The sequence below is a fragment of the Cyprinus carpio genome, chromosome B24 (assembly GCF_018340385.1).
Source record: "Cyprinus carpio isolate SPL01 chromosome B24, ASM1834038v1, whole genome shotgun sequence".
In the NCBI taxonomy this organism is placed as follows: Eukaryota; Metazoa; Chordata; class Actinopteri; order Cypriniformes; family Cyprinidae; genus Cyprinus; species Cyprinus carpio.
This window is the reverse complement of record NC_056620.1, coordinates 20,594,169-20,619,984: the sequence shown is the minus strand read 5'-3', so window position 1 is coordinate 20,619,984 and position 25,816 is coordinate 20,594,169. Positions and strand designations below refer to the sequence as shown.

The 25,816-nt window shown below is 36.7% G+C and overlaps 1 protein-coding gene across 1 annotated transcript; it reads right to left on the bottom strand.

The window, feature by feature from the left end:
- Window positions 1-13,623: 13,623 nt before the first annotated feature.
- LOC122142252 (C1q-related factor-like) lies at window positions 13,624-20,149 on the bottom strand. Its single transcript, XM_042752209.1, has 3 exons — window positions 18,424-20,149; window positions 14,778-14,994; window positions 13,624-14,637 (listed from the first exon to the last, which is right to left on the bottom strand). Exons 1-2 carry the CDS (start codon window positions 19,081-19,083, stop codon window positions 14,815-14,817), a joined length of 840 nt encoding a protein of 279 aa, XP_042608143.1. The 5' UTR covers window positions 19,084-20,149; the 3' UTR covers window positions 13,624-14,637; window positions 14,778-14,814.
- Between the last annotated feature and the right edge of the window lie 5,667 nt (window positions 20,150-25,816).

The following is a 25,816-nucleotide window of genomic DNA, read 5'->3' as shown; positions in this document are numbered from 1 at the left end:
GGTGGAGGCCACTGACATTTTTCTCCCTACTCATCTTTTCTGATTGTTTTTCACTAGTTTTGCATTTGGCTAGGGTCAGAGTCACTACTGGTAGCATGAGGCGATACCTGGACCCTACAAAGGTTGCACAGGCAGTCCAACTCCTCTAAGATGGCACATCAATATGTACTATTGCCAGAAGGTTTGCTGTGTCTCCCAGCACAGTCTCAAGAGCATGTAGGAGATTCCAGGAGACAGGCAGTTACTCTAGGAGAGCTGGACAGGGCAGTAGAAGGTCCTTAACCCATCAGCAGGACCTGTATCTGCTCCTTTGTGTGCTAGGAGGAGCAGGATGAGCACTGCCAGAGCCCTAAAAAAATGACCTCCAGCAGGCTACTGGTGTGAATGCCTCTGAGAAAACAATCAGAAACAGACTTCATGAGGGTGGACTGAGGGCCTGACGTCCTCTAGTGGGCTCTGTGCTTTTGGCATTTGCCATTGAACACCAGAATTGGCAGGTCCGCCTCTGGCACTCTGTGCTTTTCACAGATGAGAGCAGGTTCACCCTGAGCACGTGTGACAGATGTAAAAGGTTCTGGAAAAGCTGTGGAGAATGTTATGCTGCCTGTAACATTGTTCAGCATGACCGGTTTGGTGGTGGGTCAGTGATGGTCTGGGAAGGCATATCCATGGAGGAACACAGAGACCTCTACAGGCTAGACAATGGCACACTTACTGCCATTAGGTATCGGGATGGAATCCTTGGACCCGTTGTCGGACCCTACGCTGGTGCATTGGGTCCTTGTTCCTCCTGGTGCACGACAATGCCTGGCCTCATGTGGCGAGAGTATGCAGTCAGTTCCAGGAGGATGAAGGAATTGATACCATTGAATGTCCCCCACGCTCGCCTGAACTAAATCCAATAGAACACCTCTGGGACATTATGTTTCGGTCCATCTGACGTTGCCAGGTTGCACCTCAGACTGTCTAGGAGCTCAGTGATGCCCTGGTCCAGATCTGGGAGGGAATACCCCAGGACACCATCCTTCGTCTCATTAGGAGCATGCCCTGACGTTGTCAGGCATGTATACAAGCACATGGGGTCCATACAAACGACTGAGTACCATTTTGAGTTGCTGCAATGAAATTTCAGCTTAATGGACTAGCCTGCTGAATCCTTTTTTCACTTTAATTTTGAGTGTCTTTGAATTCAGCCCTCTGTAGGTTGATAATTTTCATTTCCATTAAACTATGTGGCATCTTTTCATTTCTTACAAATTACCCAGTCCATATCAGTATAGATATCCTGCATGATATTTTTCCCCATTGAGATCTGATGTCTGAGGAGTGTATATATATATATATATATATATATATATATATATATATATATACACTGCTCAGACATCAGATCTCAATGGGGAAAAATTAAGAGACACATGAAGAGTTCAGATGCAAAAGCCTCTGAAAAAGTGCTGTCTGAAATTTATTTTAAGCTTAAGGGCCAGAATATATAATATAATTTATAATATAGTTATTCTCAGATTTTATTCCTGATTTTAAAACTGTGATGGTAAAGCATATCTCAAGTGCATGTAAAATCAAAATCAAAATCATTCATTTGTACCTTGCAAATGCAACTGGAACAATCTGAAAGCACATTTCACACATTCAATATATCAAGTAAATCTAAATTGCAGCTACAGTACGTGACATTAGATCACAGCAGCGCTGCCGCTTGTCATTTACAGTTTGGAGGCTGCCAGAGCAGATAAAGCACCAGCTGACCCACATGCGGCCCACCTGCCAGTCCGAGCTCAGCGGGCCGCGTCTCGCTCTAAGCTAAAGGTGAGATCTGCTCTGCGTCTGCTGCTACTGACCTGCCCTGAACTCCCATCACACTGAGACAGCTGCTGGTGTCACTGGCCATGAGAGGAAGGCCAAACAAATGTCTTCATCTGCTCTGCACCGCGTTACCTGAAGCCATGACTTTGCCAAGTGACATTTACATGAACTGAGCACCACAAACGTCTGGGAGGAGATTGATAATATAATTCCACCAAACACAAGCAGCCCCACCCCTTCATCGCAGACAGCAAGCCACGCCCATCTTCCAATTCCACACCACACTGTACTGAATGTAAATGAATTAAACTCTTGGATTGAAATTTTGGTGCTTTTAACATATTTAAGAAGTCTTTTATAAGCATAGTAAGCTTTTTTTCTCTCCTTCTCTCTTTAGAGTAAAAATGATTTAGTTAATTAGTTAATTATTTGATAAGTTAAAATCATCCTGTAACTTTTAGAAAATTTTCTTCCAAAAGTTTTGTCTCTCTACAAAACAGCCAAACTTTTTTTTCCTTTCTATTTTAAAGTGTCTTCCAGAAGTCCCCCCTTATGGTTAAAAGAACCAATTACCTGTTTGTAAGTCTGGAAAATACACTGTTTTGCATTATTTAAGATTAAAGACCACAATTTATTATGATTATGATAATACAGACTTTAAAAATGTGGGATGGCAAAGCACATCTCAAGTGTATTGTTAAAGTGTTCAGAGGATTATTAATATTAAAAAAATATATATTTTAAATAAACATTGACTGAAATAATATATATATATATATATATATATATATATATATATATATATATATATATATATATATATATATATATATTCTTATTTTAGTTGCCAAGGCAACATTTCTAAATTTTCATTAAGTTTAAATGTGTACGACTAAAACTGAAATAAAAATTAATAAAAATTATACAGAATTAAAAAAAGAAAATTAAAGCTGACAAAAAAAGACTAAAATCTTAACTAAAATAAAAATGAAAACATAACATATAAAAATACAAACAACTTCCAAAAATATTTCAGTTATCTAGTTTCTCCAAAATACTCCAAATAGCACCTACTAAAAAGTTTTATCCCATCACAACTGCTGGTTTTCATTCTGCTTTTGCAGTACATGGGGCTTTAATGTGAAATGTGTTTTTAGGGCTTTAGAGCTTGTAGTAGTTTCACAAAGAGTTGCAGAGACTTTGGTCTTTCCCATTTAAGTAGATGAAGTTTTATTTGCATGGCTAAAAAACAGAGGTGGAAAGAGTACAAAAATATTCTACTCAAGTAAAAGTACCATTACATTAATGAAATTTTACTTAAGTACAAGTAAAAGTACCAGTCTAATAATCTACTCAAGTAAAAGTAAAAAGTAGCTCATTTAAAATTTACTCAGAGTAAAAATTACTTAGTTACATTTTAACATTGGGAGGGAGGCAGGCAAAAATGGGACAGGCCAAGGGTGTCAAACTTCCTGGAGGGCCACAGTCCTGCACAGTTTAGATATAACCTTAATTAAACACACCTGATCCAGCTAATCTAATCATTTAGGCTTATTTGAAAACTACATGATACTGTGCTGGAGCAGGGTTAGAACTAAACTCTGCAGGAACTGAGTTTGACACCCCTGGGATAGGCATATTAATCTCAAACTAGTTGTTTTTAATTAAAGGAATCAGGTTTTTTAGAATAATAAGACATTTGGGCTGTTACCAGGCAAATCAGTATCAACAAACTCATCTTTTCAATGCAGAGGAAACGCAGAAGCTTCATCGGAAGTGGCATTGAGATGTATTTACCAACCTGTCCTCCAACTAATACGCTCGTATAGGTCGTTTGTCCAAATCCCTGAAATACGACCCATCAGAGCGTATACTACAATTGCGCCCCTATCGGCAAAAGGTTTGTAAGGATCCACCCGCCAGCCCAAAAAGCGGAATCCAGCGGCCTGGTCGAAGGTTTAATGCGTATTCGGTCTTTTATTTGCGCTTCTGAATTTATCAGGATTTAGTTTGAATTTTAGTCTAGCTCCGTGTTTAGTCTGACTCCAATTTTACGTGATCATTAAATTTGGGCAATATTTCTATCAAAAGCTGATCACAGATATCGACTGTTTATTAATTTAGATATTTAAGTATTCTAAAAATCCCATACTTTCAATTATTCGTTCACTGCAGACCCGGTATCGCTTTAGAAGTAACATTTCGGCCTATTGAATGCTCTTCCCGAACACAAACTCGTCAGTCTGATCTTAAACATTGGATGCAGGGTAAATATCTTAAGTCGGTCGCGCCCTGCTTACTCGTACAAAAAGCATAGTTTTTATATATTTACGAAAACTGCAACTTATTTAAGACAGTGATAGTCAGAAATCGAAATGGACTCAATTGATGTGCCCCATGCTCCATCTATTAAACCTTTCGTATGAACAATCCTGAACACAGATTTGAGGTAATACCTTCGCTTTAATCTACTAGTAATAATGAATTAAGAAGAATGCAGAATAAATCAAATATAACAATTTATTATCAGTCAGGTAAAATTGTATCATGCCAGTTACATAATGAAAATAATTAGAAGCCATTTTAGAAAGGATAGTGTAATTGTAAATCACATTGTAGTTGTGTTGCAACTTTGCTCCTGCACAAAGACACTGTAGCCATATTGGGAACGGCCAAGTGATCCATGCAGGAGGCACACAAATTTAACATAGTCACACATGTAACAGTTATCCTAATTTAAGACACATGGTCTAAAATGCATAGCAAAGCACTCAGGTGTTTTAGAGAATAAACTTAACTAGCCAATGTGTACATGTAGTAGCACAAACATACAGTGTGCTCTGTAGGCACAATGTGTTTAACACAATTACATAATAGTATACCTGACTTCAGGAAGATACATAGTATGGAGCATATGAAACACACTCCACACTACAGGCTTTCTGGCAACAGAATCGCCCAGTAGTGTTTTGTCACTTCCCTTAAATACTCAGACCAGACAACAAAGAAATCTTCAAATCAGTTGTAAAAACATAAGACCTTTTGGTTTTTTAGGCTCCCGTGATCACATCAGGGTCACACCTGGCTGGAGAAAAACATTCCCAAAGACCCCTAAAGGGGGACACACCCCCTCCTCAGCAGAACACAATTCTACAAAAGTTTTCAATCTTTCTCATAATATAAATGACTACTTTGAAATTGAGACCATTTTGCCAATCACACAAAGACCTTTAAAATTATAACAAACATGAAAAGTTTACAAGCATGAATCCTGAAGATATAGTAAATGTTTTATGTGAGCGTAACAACTTTTAGATGCCTGGACCATGTGCCCTGGGGGGAAGGATGGGTGAAGGTACCAAAGAACAAATGGTCTTGCTTCCAGATCTTCCTATCTGTTTGTTTGGCTCCACGAGGAGATCAAAGCCCATTGTTTTGGTGCATCTGCATTTGCATTGCGAGAGTTCCTGAAAGTCTGGCTTCACAAATAATTCATTTTATAAAGGAAATAATTTCACTCCTTACAGGTTGTTTTCATATTAATATTTTGTACTCTTTTATTTGCACTGTGATTTGCGTTTCTTGTAGCTCAGTTGGTAGATTATTGCGTTATACCTTGATATGCAATCATGCTATCATGGGTTTGATCCCAGAGAACGGACGTCCACGTAAAATGTATATGCTCAATAAATCATAATTTAGCATGATTTCTGTGAGGGTTAGGTTTAGGGGGTGGGGTTAGGTGTGGTCATTCGAACGAATAAGCCACCTAGTAAAATATGTACGAATTACTGTGAGATCGATGTAAAAAGTCCACACATTGCATTTAAATAAACGTGCGTTTTGATTGGTAATGGCGTTATACGTCATTTCATGACGACAGACGCAACGCGATACTGTCATTTTTTTATTTTTACGCCCGCTAGAGGCCGCTTAACTTTAAAACGTAAATATAGGTCGTAATAAGGTGCTTGCACAAACGACCTATATGGTCGTTTTTTGTTAGAGGACAGGCTGTTTAGTGCAGGACAAGAATGCATTTAACCTGCAGTTACAAATGCATGAATAATGTTTTGATATGCAAGACATAAAATGTTAAATTCTTATTTGAAATTATAAGAAATTAATTATTAAAAAAAAAAAAATCAAAAGATATTTTAAATGTGAAATTAAAATGGGCAGTATGTGTCAGCAAGTCACTGTTAATAAGGGAGTCATTGTGATTGAACCGAATCATTTAAACGGTTGATTCATTCAGGAACGAAACACTGTCATGTTGCTCAGAGACAAAACTGTTCTATGGTGGCTGTGTTTGGAATTATTTTTTGTTGTAAAAATAGAGCAAAAACAGGCAATATGGTGTCTAAAACGCAAGTCTCTTAATTAACTTGTTTACTGACCTGTTTTATATATATATATATATATATATATATATATATATATATATATATATATATATATATATATATATATATATTATGAGTGCATATGTAATCATGATGATTTTTGGAGGAAAAGACGGCATTCTTTGTGTGATATTGATTTACTATATGAAATGTAAAATGTAAATTTTCTGCCCCTATATCTTCAATTTTGTGATCATTCTAAATGCATTTTACAAGACTGAATCACACAGTGAAAGAACGCACTATAAATGCGCGCGCACATCATTAAAACAACAATTACGATATTATCGCAGACGATATATATCGCACACTCCGCACCACTGTCTTTTTGGCTAATTTGTGTAAAACCTCTTGCTAAAATGTCAAAGCTTCATTTTAACCACCAATGCAACGATGCAATTATTTAGCTTACCTCTACATGCTTGCGAAGGGTTGAGTCTTGTTGAGATTTTATAAGCTGCTAGTTTGGTCTCCCTAGGTAAGCACAGCTTACACTGCATAATAAAGCATAAATATGGCCAGGGGTTCACTTCATTTACTTCGAGTTCAGCTTCAGAATATGACAGGGTTTCGTTTTCAGAGGTGTCTGCACCACTAACACCTGTTTTGTCCGTCTGCATCTTTCTTGTGATTTTAGCGCCAGTTTGCTCTCAAACCCATCAAATAACAACACATCAAACAAAAAACAATTAAGTAAAAGTAAATTTCTCAGTAATTAATGTGTTTTAAAATGTAGCGAAGTACAATACTTCAAACAAAATATACTTAAGTAAAAGTAAAAATTACAGATTTTGAAAAATTACTTTAAAAAGTAGAAGTACACAAAAAAGCTACTCAATTACAGTAACGCGAGTAAATGTAATTCATTACTTTCCACCTCTGCTAAAAAACAGCTGGGGCTGTTACAAATATGGCTGCAAAGTGAACTGACTTTGAGTATTGCTAAATTAATATTAAAAGTAAAATGTAGGAAAGTTCAGCAAACCTTTTGATGTTTCTGGCTGCACAGCAGATCCTTCTGAAGAATCCCAATGTTAGATTTAAGGAGCTTCTTTTCATCATCCATTCATTATGTACATCTGATATCAACAGAGTGATGTTGTGAAGGCTGTTATTGAAGGATGGAGCAGTTAAAAACTATATTAAACCCAAAAGCAACCCATGTGTGAGTGTGACAAATTACTAAAACTCCTTTCACATGTGAAAAAGGTGGTTGTATTAAAGTTTTAAAGGCACAGCAACAAAAACAGCCTTCGTAGGAAAATAATCATGAAAAACTAATTCATGAACTAAATGTAATAATAATAATAATAATAATAATGATAAATACAAGTTGTCAATAAAAGATTTTTAGAGTATGTATTACAAAAAGATAATATTTCTGTCATTCAAAAATTGTAAGTTTTATTCAATGTGTTACTTTTTTTTGTGTGAATTTTACTATTAACTTCTGAGTGAAAACTCTAGTAAATCTTATATATACTTTAAAATATCTAGTACTATTTAACAAGTGTTTTTTTTTTTTTTTTTTTTTTTTTGTCAGTCTTTAGCATGTGACAATGGCAAATTTTAAGCAGAGATTCCTGGTATCGATAATCATATTACAGAAGATCTTGCTGGTCGGTGATGAGAGCGCTGTTAATGTAAGCAGGTGTCCTGCTGTAGACTCAAGTCTGTCTCGGTGAGATAAGAAAACCGGACTTATCAAAGGGGTCTGGAAATGGCATCGCAATCTCATTATGCACGAAAATCACCTTCATCTCTGCCTGTCTGAAAACAACCTTACACTGACTTGATCTGCTGATTTACACCGCTTCTAGCTATCTGAGCTGTATGCTCTTTAACAGCTTAATCCATGGATAATAAGAGATTATTCTATGTGAGCTGAAGGAAATGTGCAAGTTTTAAATACTTGCTTTCGCAAAAGCTCAACAGGCTATGCATTACATATTAACATCATGTTTCATCATTGTTTCACCGCCGTAAGCCTGTTATTGGCAGATCTCAGTCGATGAATTGTTTGTGTTGGGGTCTCAGACTGTTACCTTTCTCACCTGTCAGTCATCTGCTGTTTGTTTTCCATCCTCCACGTCTTGATGTGCGCGACGGTGGGTATCTTTGTGTCTGAGATGACATTCTGATTACATTGACTCTAATTTGAGGATACACATAGACACCCCCAGAGGAAATGAGCAGGGGCTTGTGGGTAGACTGACCTCTCCTTGATGTTTGGTTATTGGCTGTTTAGCAGACGCTTCTTTTCATGCACAGCGACTTAAGTACACTTACCACAGGCCAAGTCCTGGGGTTAAACACCCGGCTCAAGGCCACAGTGGGGCAACCTTTCCAGGTCATCAATTGCCCCTTCTGGGACCTGCGACAGATTTTAATTGAACTTACAGTAAGCTGACTTTGACTGGAAGGGCCATATTTGAAATCTGACATGTTAACCAGCTGCTTACCAATTCCATGAAGCTCTGGCAAGTTCAGCGAATAGTTTATCCTCAGAAGAACTCATTATTGCAGATGGAAATGGACTTTGTCAGCTATCCAGTGTTTTTTGTGCACAATCTGCATCTGACGCTCAGTGGGTGGTCAGTGGCCATGGCATCTGAGGTTGACACTATAGTTTCTTGGCATCGCCCACCATTTGAGATATAAATTGTTGTGGCTGGAATGAATTTGTGGTATGTTTTACAGGAAGGTGTCTTAATGCAGTTTGATATATGCAAACTCCATATGACATTCAGATTAAAGTCAGCATAAAATGGCATTTAACTAGAAAAAATAAAAAAAAATAAAAAAAAAAATAAAAAAAAAAATTAAAGAGCTTGTATCTTTTTGTGTTCAAAATACACCATGAATCCATTTTCCAAACCGTGTTTTTGGCTTGTCCCGAATCACTATGGTACACCTAAGTGTTTATATTCAGACTGTTTAGACTGGTTCGGGTAGGTACCGCTGCGGAGTAGCCCAGTACCTGTGTGATTCGCCATAGACATAAACAGAGAGATGTAGCTCCGGCTACAATGTTGTACGGCAATACACACAGTTCTGTTTATTAACCGCTAGAGCGCCAAAAGTTACGGACTGCAGCTTTAAAGGGATCATTAGATGTGATTTCAATTTTTCCTTTCTCTTTGGAGTGTTAAAAGCTCTTAGTGCATAAAGAAGATCTGCAAAGTTGCAAAGACTTAAGTCTCAAATCCGAAGAGATATTCTTTATAAAAGTTAACACTCATCCACACCCCCTTAAAATGGCTTGTTTAAACAAGCCCCCACATCTCTACGTCACTATGTGGGAAGATTTGCATAACGCCGCCCAAATCTTCACACAAAGAAAGAAGGCGTAACTTTGATTCTCGTTGTTGCCGCCGCTGCCATGTTGTGGAGTCGCTGTGTGTTACGTTGTGAAAGCGAAGCCACTTTGTTTGGCCTTCCAAAAGAGGACACAACCAGAAATCAGTGGTTAAGTTGTATTTCAACACTGTTCTGGAAAAGTCCAACCCAAATATTCAGATGTGTGCTGCGCATTTTATGGAGGATGAGGACTGTTTCCTGAACCAGTAGCATGCAATGCGTCTGTGGCACAAAGGCTGTTTCTATAAAGTGGGGCAGTTCAATGTTTGCAAGGACAGTCTGGTGCTTCTGACTCACAGCCAGTGGGTACTTTTTTTATATTTAAATAATTTGCCAATGATGATTCAAACGCAAGTCTTGAGCAGTAGAGTAGGCTTGTTGTTTGTTGTTTCTCAGATCACAAATGCAAACATGGTTTTATGTTTACGCAGCGCGATACACAACGCAACACGTAAAAAGTCATTATAATCAGTAATTATGTCCCCACTGGATGCAACAAATGCTTTGTTTATAATGGGTTTTATTGGTTTTGTCTCGTCTAATGATGTCCGGATCGCGAACGAATCTTTCCATTTAACCGGATCTTCTTCGTGAACTGGTCGAACCAAATCGAACTGAATCGCTTGAAACGATTCATGTCTCCAGTACGCACTAGTCCACAAATTGCTTAAATTATTAGGTTTATAAACGTGCCTTACACTCCCTCTGATGCGAAATAAACCAATATCCCAAGTTATTCAGTTACTCCTAACAGTACATTGACTGAACTGCTAAAAGACAATGATGGGATGTGCACGAGCAGAGCAGCTGGACTGAGTCTCGTCGTGCTGGGAGACAGCATCACAGTATGGTGAGAGGCATAACATCCGTCACATGCTTGAGGCATTTGGCCAATCACAACGCACTGGATAGCTGGCCAATCACAGCATACCGTGCTTTTTCAGAACGATGAGCTTTGTAAAAATCAGCACGTTTCAGAAAGGCGGGGCATAGAGGAGAAACAATAATGTACATTATATGGAAAATAATGTGTTTTTTGAACCTTAAACTGCATAAACACATTGTATTATACCAAATAGGTTACACAAAATAATGTTATTTTTAGCAGCATCATATGACCCCTTTAAGGCGGGACTTAGGGTTAGGGTTAGGGTCATTTGATTTGATCATGAAAATAGGGCATTTAATAGCAAAATGTACCTGAATGTGAGTTTCTGTCCTGGAACAACCAGCATTCAGTGGTGTTGTTTATTGTTAAAATTGTTTACTGTAAATTAATAAATTAGAAATGCTAATTGAAATAAGCTGAAATATTAAAATTACTCAAATTGAAAGCTGTCATGACTCATTATGTAATGGTGCATCCCTGTTTTGTTTGGGTTTTGATTAGTTCAGCTTGTTACTCAAGTCATGGGTTGTTACTGTTACTTTTATATTCAGACAGACATCTAGACAACATGTCCATGTCCAAGTATTTAATTTCTGTATGTACATATATCCTACAAACTAAAAAATGATAAAGTGCATAGTTAAACTTAAACTGAAAATCTTAAATTGAAAATATATTATATATTAAAAATATTTGCTATTGCTGTAAAATATTTATTATTGCTGTAACCTTTATTCCAATAACTTTAACCAGCATTAAATTACTGCATTAAGTAGGCTACTGTAAAGTTTTTTGAAAGGCTGCAATTTCTACAAAAGCAGAATAATTAGCAATATTATTCATCTGCTAATTTGTTAACATTATGTCTGTAAACTATACTATAAATGTGATTAGAAGATTTTACTTACAAAAAAGTGCTGAAATGTATAAAAATATAAGGTATATAAGATATGTGAATAAAGATAAGTTAAAAATATAAGATTAAATATAAGTGAATAAAGTCAATTCCAAATTATTATTTTTTTTTAGATTTTAACTAGCTGATTTGGTGGTTTTAACAGTCATCTTTAAATGGAAGCTTATTGACTTAGTTTACCCAAGTGGTCAACTAATTACATTTTACATTGAAGCAAAGAAAGGTATTATATTTTGATAAAAGATTATAAGGACAACCATTTTTGTCCCTTTGGAATAACATAAACATAGAATAAACATAACCCAACCCATATCAGTGTATTAAGAAAGTAAATAAAATAAAATGAACTCTGACTTCATGTTAACTACAACCTCCACTGAAGATCGCTGTGAGCTATTATACTTTGACATTAGGAGTTAATTATATCATTTAACTGAGAGTTTTTCCATTAATGAAAGAGCAGATATGTGCACATTCTTGATGAGAGGCTCAAAAATGTAATTAAAAAAAAAACCCTCAAGGGTGGTGATGAACCTCTTTATATCTCCTCAAACGTGCGAGATGGTTAATCTGTCCACGATTACAGAAAATGAAGCGTAGAGTGTCTCGGCAGCAGACCATGTCATTTAAACTTCACATCTAAACATCTTGTTGTTTACATAAGCAGCCTTCATCGCTGGCCTCTCCTCCCAGCGCTCATGCAGCTCCAAGGCTCTCTCTCTCTCTCTCTCTCTGTCTGTCTGTTGTTTTGAAACACTGATCATCTTTGATTAGGAGGAAATGCTTCCCTCCAGACATGTGGCATTTCACACTCATTATACCTAGCTGTGATCGCTTCTCTTTTCTTTATCATTAAAATCAGTCCTTTTCTCTCTTGTTCTGATTTCTTGTGTCTTTATAACAGAGAGATCTACTAATTTATAAGAATTAACAGCATATAGACTGGCACAGAAGGGAGATTTATTTTTATTATTATTATTTTTTTATCAAATCACAAATAAAGAAATGAGAAGCTAAACAGAAAATTACTAAAATTAAAATAAAAGCTGAAAATATAAAAATAAAAGCTAATTCAAAGTATATAGTATATACAGCATACAATACTTGAAAAATTATTAATGAGGTTCCATTTAAAGGAATAGTTCATCCAAAAATCATAATTTGCTGAAAGTCTACTCACCCCCAGGCCATCCAAGATGTAGAGGAGTTTGTTTCTTCATCAGATTTGGAGAAATTTAGCATTTAATTGAGCAGTATTTGTTAAAATTGTTAACTGTAAAAAAAAAAAAATCATGACTCATTATATAAATCTATATAATGGTCCTTATGTGGCCTTCAGCAAATCCCCCTGTTAATTTTTGGGTTTTGATTAGTTCAGTTCTTTCTTATGGCTATTTTTTTTTTTATTCAGACAGACTTTTGGACCCATGTGCATGTTATTGCAACACTAACTAACTTTGGCTCAAGCTGGGGACATTTAGTATTCAAAAGCATACAACTGTTAGGCTTGCAAAAAATGTCCTTCACTTTTGTCATCCTTCAAAAATCTAAAATCATAATTTGCTCAAAATCTACTCACCCTCAGGATATCCAAGATGTAGATGAGTTTGTTTCTTCATCAGATTTGGAGAAATTTAGCATTTCATCTTCTGCAGTGAATGGGTGCCGTCAGAATGAGAGTCCAAACAGCTGATAAAAACATCACAATAATCCACAAGTAATCCACATCACTCCAGTCCAATTTACATCTTGTGAAGCAAAAATCTGTGTTTGTAAGAAACAAATCCATCAACACGTTTTTAACTTCAAAATGTTGCTTCCTCTATACATAATAACACTTTCTCCCGTGAAAAAGTTGTCTGGTCTGAATCAGGACAGAAAAATGCGCAGATCAAGCACTATTTCCAAGTAAAAACAGTCCAAAACAGGTCTAAACAAATATGATGTTTGGATTTTAATGCGAGAAGACAACAGAAGATGGACTTTTTTTTTTTTACTGGAGTAATTGTTATTATGGAGTATGGACTCGTATTTTGGCCAGAAGCGATGGGTTTAAAGTTAAAAAATGCAGCTTTTTTTTTTATTTCACAAGTTGTTATTTGGTGTGGATTACTTGTGGATTATTGTGATGTTTTCATCAGCTGTTTGGACTCTCATTCTGACGGCACCCATTCACTGCAGAGCATCCATTGGTGAGCAAGTGATGGAATGCTACATTTCTCCAAATCTGAGCAAGAGACAAACTCATCTACATCTTGAATGGTCTGAGGGTGAGTACATTTTCAGTTTTAGGTGAACTATTCCTTTGTGTTAGGATGCTCCCTTTGAAGGCAGCTGTCTATGTAGACAACACAGCAGACACTCCATGCATCACTTAGCAATCAACCGAGTGACAAAAAGTGTTAGAAAAATCCCATTTATTAGCAAAAGCAAAAATCTATAAGCTGTAACATTTAGATATTTAGATTACAGGTCATGGCTTTTGTGATATACTGTATTTACAACATTATTTTAGATAGTGCTCGTCATCTTCTTAAACCAGCGTTACTATGACAGTTATAATAGATCTCCATCCATTGTTAAGTAGTAACTTTTAGTGGGATAAGATTTATTTGTAATGGTAATATTAACCACATACTTCATAATTCATTGGTAGAAACAACAATGAACGGGTTTAGCTTTAGCTATAAGATAAATTGAATGCTTCACTTTATTAGTGTTAGTACTTCCACATTCACACAGCAATCACAAACAGATGCACTACTATAATTTACAACAGACTCTCAGGGACAAGGTGTAATTTACAGCAGTCAAAACCAGGTGCATACACTCATTAATATTTTAGGCTATCATTTAGGGTCATTCACTTCACATAGAGTCGGAGACATTGATAAACAGCAGTGCAGATTCACAGATTGATCAGACATACAAAGACAACATCATAATGAAATATCAACTAGATTAGGCTTCTGATCAATTACGACTCTGATGAAACCCTGAAGCCCAGCTCTCTCATTCTTGTTGATTTCATGTGTGTCTGTTGAAGGTTTTTAGCAGATTCAAGAATTAAAAACCACTTCCAGTTGTGTCCTCATTGGATCCAGGCTTTAAAACCACATGTCTACTACAACAAAACATACAAGCCATTCCCTTCAGGCTGCATAATGACTCTTTAAACAAATTAGCTTGTGTTTTGTGACTCAGTTATGAGAGTATAGCTGTTGATTTTCAGGTGAAATACCCTGTAGCAAAGAAAACAGTTGAGGTAAAACAAAAATGGCAAAAAAAAAAAAGAAATCGTTCCTGACCTAAACATGGCAGGGGTGTTAATAAACATCAGATTTACAACCTAAATCAGTTAAGACCCCCTAACATCGCTTACCTACAGACTGAGACTGAATTCGATGACCTTTTGACCTCTAGTCACTGTACAGAATGAAGCCAGCGAAAGTGCTGTACTTGTTGCTGTTCCCGCCGTGCGCTTTCCCACCATCCAGCTTGATGAAGATCTCGTCACCGGGGTCGAGGTGCAGGATGACGGTGTTTGAGGCATAGTCATAACTCTGATCCTGATCCTGAGCGATGGCACTGGCTCTCACCTGCAAAGAGAGGAAGAGGAACAAGAGAGACCTTCAGCTCAATGTGACATTTAATACAGCTGTTCAGTCTTTCAAACCTGAAAGAGATTGACTCATAATATTTATATATGTATACTATATCATTAAAGTATGTTTTTAATGAAACAAGATTTTTATTTATTTTTTCAGCAAGAATGCATTAAAAGTGACAGTAAAGACATTCATGTTACAAAAGATTTATGTTTGGTTCATTTTAACTTTTTTATTCAATAAACAATCCTGAAAAATATGAAGCAGGACAACTGTTTTCAACATTGATAATAATCAGAAATGTTTTTTGAGCAGGAAATATTAGAATGATTTCTGAAGGATCATGTGACACTGAAGAATGGAGTTATGATGCTGAAAATTCAGGTTTGCATCACAGGAAAAAAAAATAATATTTGTTAAATTGTAATAATATTTCACAATATCACTGTTTTTACAGTGTTTTTGATTTTAAAAATGCAGCCTTGGTGAGCATAAAAGACACTTCTTTTGAAAAATGTTGAATTTTACATGACAATTGGTTAACAAATAACATTTTTGGATGAAGAATTTCTTTACAGCTTTTCTTTACGTGAAACAGATGGGATTGAAACACTATTTTTTTTTCCTGTTTATGCAATAGCATATCATCTCATTACTTTGATGACATACTGTCTGACTCTCAAATTACCAGCTATGTTTTTTCCGGCAGATTAAAATGAGCTAACAATGTTTTCATGAATCTGTTTCGAATAGCTGATGGTTTATCTGTGCTTCTTCTAAGGCAGACCTTTTAAAAATGTAAATTATGAAAATGCGATCAGAAGTAAAGCTGGAGGCAAACAAGAATTGGATGTTCCTCAGTTCATTTAAATACAAGAATCCTACAAAGGAAATGTGGTTGCAAGCTTTAAACAGGTCTACTTCCTTCATACAGGTTTACAGCAATTCTGATAAAACTAACCAGCATTAATATAATTCAACACAAAACATGAAAGCTGCATTAAAAAAAAAAAAAAAAAAAAAAAAAAACACCAAAAGCAATTTATGCACATTCTCAGAGACAATTTCAGCTGTTATTTGCACATGCTTTACACATGCATTGCATTAAGTAAATGGCAAAGCCAAAATTAATGCAATCATGGCACAATCTGGCATACTTTACTGAAACTATAGCATTAATCCACTCAAATCCAGACAACTTAAATGCAAAATGGTCAATTAACTCCATGATTTGAGCTAAAGAAGCATAACTTATCATACAATTGCTGCCAGGTCTGTAATATGCTTTTGGTGATTTTGCTCTCTCTTCATTCAACTGCATACAACCTGTAATTGTATGTCTACTGCCAACACAGAAAAATGCAGTCGGGGGTTTTACCAGATGGCCACAGAGTGCTTTAAAAGGGACTGTAAAAAGGGACCAATATGCCTTGACATATTGAGCTGTTTCTCACTGTGAAATGTGGGTTTCCGTCCAGTCTGTGTCACATTCCCATCACATTCTCACTACCCTCCTCATTATTTCCAGCCTCTATAAATAAAACAGGCCACCTCCTCTTTAAAACCAGGTTGGGCAAACAACTTTGAGTAGGTTTGAGCTAATGGGATAAAAACGATTTAAGTGTTTATTTGAGAGCCAGAGAGGATGGACAATTTTGTCATTTACTTGTTTGATGGACAGGGACTGAAGTCGCTCAGATATGAGGGCATCAGTCAGACGGTGAAATGCTGTCGCTGTGGGCCATCTCTCTCTGCGCTCACATGAGTAACACAGCTGACTCAAGCACACAGCATGCGTGGGTGTGTATATATACATGTATCTGTGTGTATGAACTCATATCCGTCATGTGTGTTTCCTTGTGTATGACTGACTGAGCATGAGGGAATTATAATCAGAGCCCACAGCCTGGCTAAAGCAAAGGAGATAAAAGATATATACAGAATAGCCATGTGTGCACAGTGTTTGTGTCAAGATTTTATGAAACACAACGATACTCTAGTGTTTCGTGTTAAAGGGATAGTTCACCCAAAAATTAAAATTACACCATGATTTACTCAAGCCATACTGGGTGTATATGATCTTTTTCTTTTAGAGAAATACAATCAGAGTTATATTAAAAATGTCCTGGCTCTTCCAAACTTTTACAATGGTAGTGAATAGGGGCCAAGATTTTGAAGCCCAAAAAAGTGCATCTATTCATCATAAAAAGTACTCCACACAGCAAAATCTTTACCCCCATTATAATGCTTGGAAGACAGTCATATACACCTAGGATGGCTTGTATTTACATTCACTATCCCTTTAATAGCAGCAATAAACTAATAAAATAATAAAAATATAAATATTATAAATGTGTGTATGTGTATATATATTATTGAAAATACTACTTATATTTATATTTACGTATATTTAAATACTTAATATATATTTTGAAATTTATCTATCTATAAGTTATATATATGTATACTATATATATATATATATATATGTGTGTGTGTGTGTATGTATAAAAAGACAGTCATAGGGTTATATGAACTATATTTAAAAAGTTTTTTTTTTTTCTGTAAACCTTTGTGTGTGTGTGTGTGTGTGTGTGTATATATATATATATATATATATATATATATTCATTCTGATGCATATTCTGATGTGTGTGGCATCTTTTAAAGTATTTATTTTGCGTGTGTGACAGACTCATACTGAATTTATGCACGTGTTTGAGTGGCCGTGGGTGTCTGAGAAGTGCCCTGATTCAGAATCACACACTGAGGGATGCCAGAAATAAAAGTATGTGTATAGTATGTACACACACACACACACACACACACACACACACACACACACACACACACACACACACACACACACACACACACACACACACACACACACACACACACAGAGAGTGACACAAAGCAGCCCTTCTGACTAGAGGTGAACTCTTAATTTAGTGAAACCTTTCCTTGTTTATGGTTTACATTGACCTGACAGAAGTTCATCTCAAACAGGAAACTGACCTTTGCTGGAAAGCAACCCTAAATGCACTCTCTGATACAAACAGGATATCCTGATATATGAATATTCAAATTGAAACCCACTGGAGTGGAATTATTCAGAAACTCGATGAATTACATCCCAGTAGCACTCTGTGTTTCATCAGTGTTATGTAATGTATGAATTGCATATGCTGCCGGGATAATATGCACCTTATCTTTCCATTTAAATCAGACATAGACATTATTGCAATGTTAAACAGATCAAGGACTGATAGTTATCTAAATCTGCAGTCATTATAATTAACATTTTATAAAACAATAGATGTGTAGTAAAATACATAATTATGAATATTATAATATTATATTATAAAAAATGTGTTTTCATAAACTTCAGTACAGGTGTGTTAGCTGCAAAACTCTTACCTGTCCGTTTTTAAGGAGATCCGCCCACATACTGGTTCCATCTCCTCCTCTCATGAGGACGTTATACGTGAAGAAGTACGTCCCTGGAACCTTGCACACAAATTTCCCAGTCGATCCATCGTAGTTATTCCCAATGTTTGTAACTATGTCATCAAACCTCAGAACCTCGTAGCCCTCCTGCGGATTTCGCAGACCTGCGTAAAAGGCCACGCGGGGTCCCATGGTATAGACGGCTGTCCCCATTCCGGTAGCTGTTCTTCCACCCAGAGCAAAGATGTCCGGCCGCTCTGTGTGGTTTTTATTTCCCGGTGGCCCCATTGGTCCTGGAGGACCTGGCTCTCCAGGTGGTCCCGGGGGTCCTGGAGGACCCGGAGGTCCTGGTAGCCCTGGTTTTCCTTGGCGGCCAGGTTTGCCCTGCGGTCCGTGGGCGTAGGTGGGCAAAGGGGGTCCCATGCTATGATCAGTCAGTGCCTCAGCTTCCAGCTGCGTATTAGTGATAGCCGTGCCCGTACCGATACCATCTGTAGTGCCAGTTTTTTCCAAAAACGGATCGCAGACCATTCGGCAAGTGCCCAGCATCTCGTACTGACCTCCGTTTTCGCTGCTGCCTGCTAGATGAACCAGAACAGGAATGAGGACCACCAGCACCAAGAGCAGCATGACGGCCGTACCGGCCCCCAGCAGGGTCTTCCGTCCCAGGCTAAAGCGGGAAAGCGGCTGGGCCGCCAGTACGGAGCTCTCACCGTAAGCCGGAATATTGACCTCTGGGAGTGAGAGGGAACAAACTCCCTCAACGTCAGGTGCTCACGAAGATGAGAGGAAAAATGAGAACCACCAGGGATCTCAGATGAGTGTGTGTGTGTCTTTCTTGGTTGAAAGAGAGAGAGCATTCACTGTTTCAGCAGGTGAGTGGAGAGAAGTGTTTGGGCGTTGAGGAAGGAAGTAGGATTGAGAGAGATAGAGAGAGAATGCCCTTCTAGTGGGTTTCATTTGTATGACTCTAAAAGGACAAGTGGGAGGAGGCTTTCTGCAAAAGAAGAAACAGTGGGAGAGCGAGAGGAAATCAGAGAGAAAGAAGGGTATTTGGGGAAACCCAATGCCAAGTCCTTTAAGTGTGTTTTATTGTGCAGTCTTTTGAAATATGATTTGATTTTCCACTTGTTGAACAGCAAGACTCGATGGCAGGGTTTAGACGTGGTGGTTAAATAAAGCACGAGAGGAGAGGGAAGATGAAGAAGAGATAGTCTGTTTTCTCTGTCTGCGTGATGGTCAAGTAAATATGACAGGATGCATTCTAAGCATCAGTTAATCGAAAGGGACACCTGCTGAGTGCAAGCAAAAGGATTTTTCCACTTCCCTCTTTCTCTGTCTCTTAAAACCGCCTCGACACATCTTCCTGGCATCGTTATGTAATTATGTCATTGTTTATTTATGTGCACTAAACATATAGTAATTCTTCCATATCTCGCTCAAAATTATGAGAGCACGCTACGGGCATGCTAGTATTGTCTTATTTAATTAAATAAACCTTAACTCGTATATGAGTTGATGATCAGTTGTTGTCTTGTGCTATGATCCAGTTGTACAAAGAACAGCAGGCTGCTTTAATGAACACAACTGTATGAATATGGCAATATTTACATTATATTTGTTCATTCAGGAGGTATTTCGATCCAAAGCCAAAGTCTCCCCATAGTCTCATCCTCAGACGTCACACCCACAGACTGTTGGCTAAACGTCTGATGCATATGGGACACAAAAGTGGAAATACTTCAGGAGTGTCGAAGTCATCATCGGATTGGTTGAATTCTACAGAATTTCGTGTGTGTCGCGTTCTTTAACGTTCTGTCTGGAAACAAAGATGCTGTGACGCCAAACCCCCTCACAAAAGAAGAAAGCCGTAGTGTTTCAAAAGTATGTGAAATATTTAAAGTTCGCGGCATAGAATCTCTCCAAAAGTCCAAGAGTTTTACACAACGGTCTGTTATTGGGGTGACATTTCCATGTCCTTGGCTGCAGTCTGAAGGTCTGGCTACGCGAGACTAGCTTCCCCATGGCATTAACCTGAAAAGATCAAGAAACAAGATGTGAATGGTGAATGGAGAATTAGGGCCCAGTCTTCTTCATCAACCCAACATTCTAAAGCCCAGTATACCACATTTAATCCATCAGAGAAAAATTTGCATTTTTGGAATGGTTTCATTACAGGTCATTTAAAGTTCAGTGTGACATGCTCACCAGCAAACAATCAATTGCCCTTGTGATTAATCTTAGCCTCCAACGAAGTTCTGACAGTATCAGAAATGATGCATCACAATCCTGCTGTGTGGTTGCTCCTACAACGTTCGTCTAATTAAGAATCAATTTGAACAGCAATTAATGACGTACTCCTTCTGTGAAAGGAAGAAAATAAAGTTGGTACGATATCTTGGTAGTTTTCTCTTGATATTTATATTCATATTTACAATTTACCTTAAGTTTGCTTTGAAAAATGAGCGGTCCACAAATGTCCTTCCGTCCAGCCATGATCGAGTTCAATCACTTGAGTTCTTTGTTATGCACATCAAAGTGGATGTCAAAACATGACCCTATTGAAGGCATAACTAACTCTGTCAAACTTCTTAGATATACGGCACACAGTCTGACATAAAAAACTACTAACTTTCATACAAGATCTCTATACGTTTGTTTACATGCTGTTTTCTATAGCACCTTACATCACATTCAACATATACATTTCTGACAAGCAACCATCATAAAGGATAGAACAAACTGCACTGCCTGCACCTACCTTAAGCGAAGAGCTCAAGAACATCACAAAGCCAGCTGAAGCAGGTGGTAAATGGTTTCCTGAGGTTGCTGGTTTATTACAGGTCCTTTCCGGCCATTTATTTAATGAATGTCAAGTCTGAAAGAAGACCTGCTTAGAAATGCACAGCCTTGGGCTTGTTATGGGCACATTTCTGGTACAGTGGTAGAATTTTCCCACCATGCTGGACACCTGGGTCTGATTCCCAGCCCACGTAAAAAGATGTTCCACTGCAGCTGCAGGAGCTAATGCTCAATCTTGAGAATGGAGTCGTGTTGGTAACATTAACATGGCATCAAACCAGGGTTTTTATTGTTAATCAAAACTAAATCTATTTAAAACATTTATACTAATTAATATAAAGCTTAAATAAAATCTAAATATTAGATGGAAAAACAAAAACAAAAATTTGAAATGTTGCCTTGCCAACTAATCAAAATGCATTTAAAAAATAAATGCAAATAATAAAAATGACAAAAGCACATACAGGGGGCGTTAACATAACACTGTCTTCTGCTAAAAACTGAAAATTTTTCTAAATGCAAACGTTTGAAAATGGGTGTCAAAGTAAATTTAAATGTAATTAAAAAAAATGCTCATTTATGAAAACGGTGACGTCATATGCATGCATATTACATGTGTGCGTAGCCTTTCCTTACAAAGTGACATCGCCAACTACTGGCCTAGCATATGCACAATACAGCATTTTAGGTCATTTTCGTGGATCCACGTGAACAGGGATCGTTTTGACAACATTGTCGTCTGTACGCAAAAACCACAAAGGAAAAACATTTAGACATTTTTATTATGTCACTTTTAGGTAAACATACCCAAAAAGACTGAATTAAACTAAAATATAATAAATATCATTAAACTGAAAATAAAAAAAATGTATAAATATTTATTCAAAATATTAATAAAAACTACATTATATTTAAATAAAGCAAAAATAACACTTATCAAAATGGACTCTATTTATTTACCTATTTAATGCATGCTCCTGGTCTTATTGTGAAGAATGCCTCAGTGCACATTATTTATACAAATTATGTACAAATTAAAAGTGACTTTGTAACTTGTTCCTCACTTACAACAGGATATAATTTAGTCCAAACCTACATATTTCTGTTGGTTCATTCAGAAATGTGTTGCATTACAGAAGTAAAATGAGTTATGAATTCATTTTATTCATTAGATTCCAGTTCAAGTTCCTGGTTGCAATGGTGTAATGGCTAAAGGTCAGCGCTAGTAACCAGAATAGCTATAAGCCATGAGCCATCACTTGAGAAGGACAATTAAAGTGACAGTTCACCCAAAAAGAACTTTTCGTAATTTTTCATGTCATTCCATACAAGAGTTTCTTGATTTTGTGGAATATGTTATGAAATATTTTATATTTATACATTGATAATTGATGGGAGTGGGAGATGGCAGTGTTGTTTTGGACCCCATATTCTTTAAAGGAATGGATAAAACAGTTCTTAAAACATCTTCTATATACAGCAACAAAAAAAAAAGAAAAAAAAGGGTCATACAGGTTTGGAAGGACATGATGGCGAGTTAAGCATTTTTGGGTGAAGTATCACTTTAAATTCATGTTGCTACGGTGCCTTTCATTTGTTCAACCGTACACAACAGTCTAAAACCGAAGGTGCGTTTTCACACAAACATTGCATACTTTTCCATTCTCTCTAGTAGCTTGTAATGCTGTCATGGGACATGATGAAGACTAGGGGAGGGCTTGCTGACTATCACTGTGAGTCACTGAAACAGAGAGAATGTTGATCATTGGCTGCAGGGAACAAAGGCCGTGCGGAGCTCTGAGCGCAGTGACTCAAACCGTGGCCGCGGTGCCCTTGACGGCGGCCGCAGTAATGCGACAAGAACAGAGACTTTTTCAGCCCTCCCTATGTAATTTACTTCCTCCACAGCTCGTCTCTTCCCCTTGCCTCCGCCAGCTGAGAACAACAAGCCCCTTGAGTCAGTCACAAGCCCCCAAAGAGATGCACGCGTCCTGCTCATCCTTGAGCGAGGGGGGATTTCTTGTTCCTTATTCGATTTTACTTGAAAGCAAACATAATGTACAGATAAACCTCAGGCTGGGCCGGACAGACCATGATGTAAGCTAGAATGATCTTTAGAGCTGCGTTTGCATGCATGTGCTCAGTGTCTATATGCATGAACATATATGTGTGGGATTTTTTCTGGAATTGTGTCCATGTCTGGCAGCACACAGAGGAAAGGCAATAGCTGGTAACTTTAAAAGCGATGAAAAGCATTAAAAACAGCTGTCCAGTCATTTCAGCATCACCTCACAAGTTACACAATGCATTCACACAGCATAACTATCGCACTATTTTATGGTACCACTGCATTTGAGGAACTCATACTACAAAATATTGTAAGAGACACTCACCAATGTCCCAAACAGCCCTGAAGGAAAAGGTGAAAAATGCAAGAAAAACATTTTTATTATCCATTTTTATAATCATGTTTTTTGCACTGTGTGTAACAACATAAAAACACCCACAATATTTATGCATGATTTCTCGACATTTTTCTTAGCGTCTACTCGAAAGCTTTTATTTCTCATAGTCAAGGTGATCTGGGGCAAGTTATGGAGGAATAAATAAAAAATCATATAATTAGCAATGTGCCTCTCTTGGCCAAAGGCGACACTACTGTACATGCTAATTACGGTAAAGAAATATGTATTTTGTCTTATATTGCCCTATAAATGCACAGAAAATATGTCGTTTTGATATGTTTGTGTTGTTACACATAGCAGGAATAAAAAAGGAAATAGATATGAATGCACATATTAAAATGCTGACCGATGTTATTAAGTGTTTTGATGAATAATTATTTTTAGTATGACTGATAACCAATCAACAGCCGATATTTAAATTCTATACAATTTCATACATATATTATTATTTAAAAGCTGCTTGTGATGGACTTTGGTTCATCACGTGACTTTTTCAATCACCACCTGCTTTTGGTGGTTATCAGTGTATTACAAAGGTAGGTACAAAACAAATTTCAGTACTTCAATAGGTTGGTATATTAACATTATATCAGTTAATGAAATTACAGTATTTAACTGTACCGTAAAACGCTGTTACCGTATTTTTTACGGTAGAATTCTGGCAACCACAGCTGCCGGTTTATTACTGTAAATTTTACAGATTTTTTTTTTTACAATGTAGAAGGTGCACAGAGTCATTCACACAAGCACTAAACACCATAATGGTGAGACTCATTAAATTGAAATATGCAATAAATATTAATTTAACAACATTATATGTAACATACAACCCTAATAAATATAACAGATAAGAAAAAATAAGAAGAAACATAGTTATTTCAAAGAAAAAACATCAAATTCAAACAAAATTTGAAATGCAAAGCAAGGAGAATTCTGGGAACGTCAGTTTACGTTTTTTCCCTGTAAATTTTACAGGAAATTACCACTAACCATTTAACAGGTTTGTACTGTAGCATTTTCAGTTTTTTACCGTTAAAATCACAGTCATTTTTTACAGTCAAAGTATACAGTATAAATACATAAATATTTATATAAATACCAAAATAAATTTAGGCATCACAGTATGTACAGTATAAAACAATGTACAGTATGAAAAAAATCTGAAATTTATTTGGCAGCAAATAAATTTAAAAATAGCTAAAAAGCATAATAAATGCACAATTAAATGTCCAATACTATTTCTGCCACATAAGAAAAAAACTGACATAAAATGTTGAAATTAAGAGACAAGTCTCATCATTAAGACTTTATATGTCAAAAGAGTTATTTTATTTTTCATATGTGGTAGAAATGGGTTTTCATTAATATTGATCCCAATAAATTAATCTCTAAAATCAACCAAAACTAAACACAGTGCCGATATATTGTGCATTCCTATAAATACACTCATGAAGGCAAATCAAAAAGACACTTTCACCTTCATCTTCAGGGCTTCTGCATGTTTTAGGTAAAAATGTAATTACTTATGGTTAAGTGTGTGCAAAAATATATATGAAGAAAATATATATGTTTGTGCATAGTGGGAGATTTTAGAATTATATTATAGTGGGGGAAATTTTCTTTAATTTCTCATGAATTAAACACTACATTGTTTACAAGCCAAAAGTTATTTACTGTAATTAAATTTTTAATTGTTTTTGCTCAAGGTTTTTAATTCAGTGAAACAAAGATTTGTTTGTCTTTGCATAAGTAGGAGTGATTGTTGTCTCCATGGAGGCCTTAAACCTCAAAATAAGATGTGGGAAATCAAGATGGTTTTGATTTACATGCTCGCTTCCTACGACACGTACCACACACACACACACACATTCAAACAGTAACGTGCCAAAGTGTACTTTTTGATGTCAGATTGCTACCTGCCCACAGATCAATGTGTTTCTGTGTATGTGTATGTGTATGTGTGTGTGCTTTGTGTTTTCCACCCACCATACAGAGCATCGTGTCAGTTTGAGTTTGCATTGCAGGCTGTTTGTAGATGCACACACATGACTCAGAATCTGTGCTTAAGATCTATATGACATATTACTATTTGAATT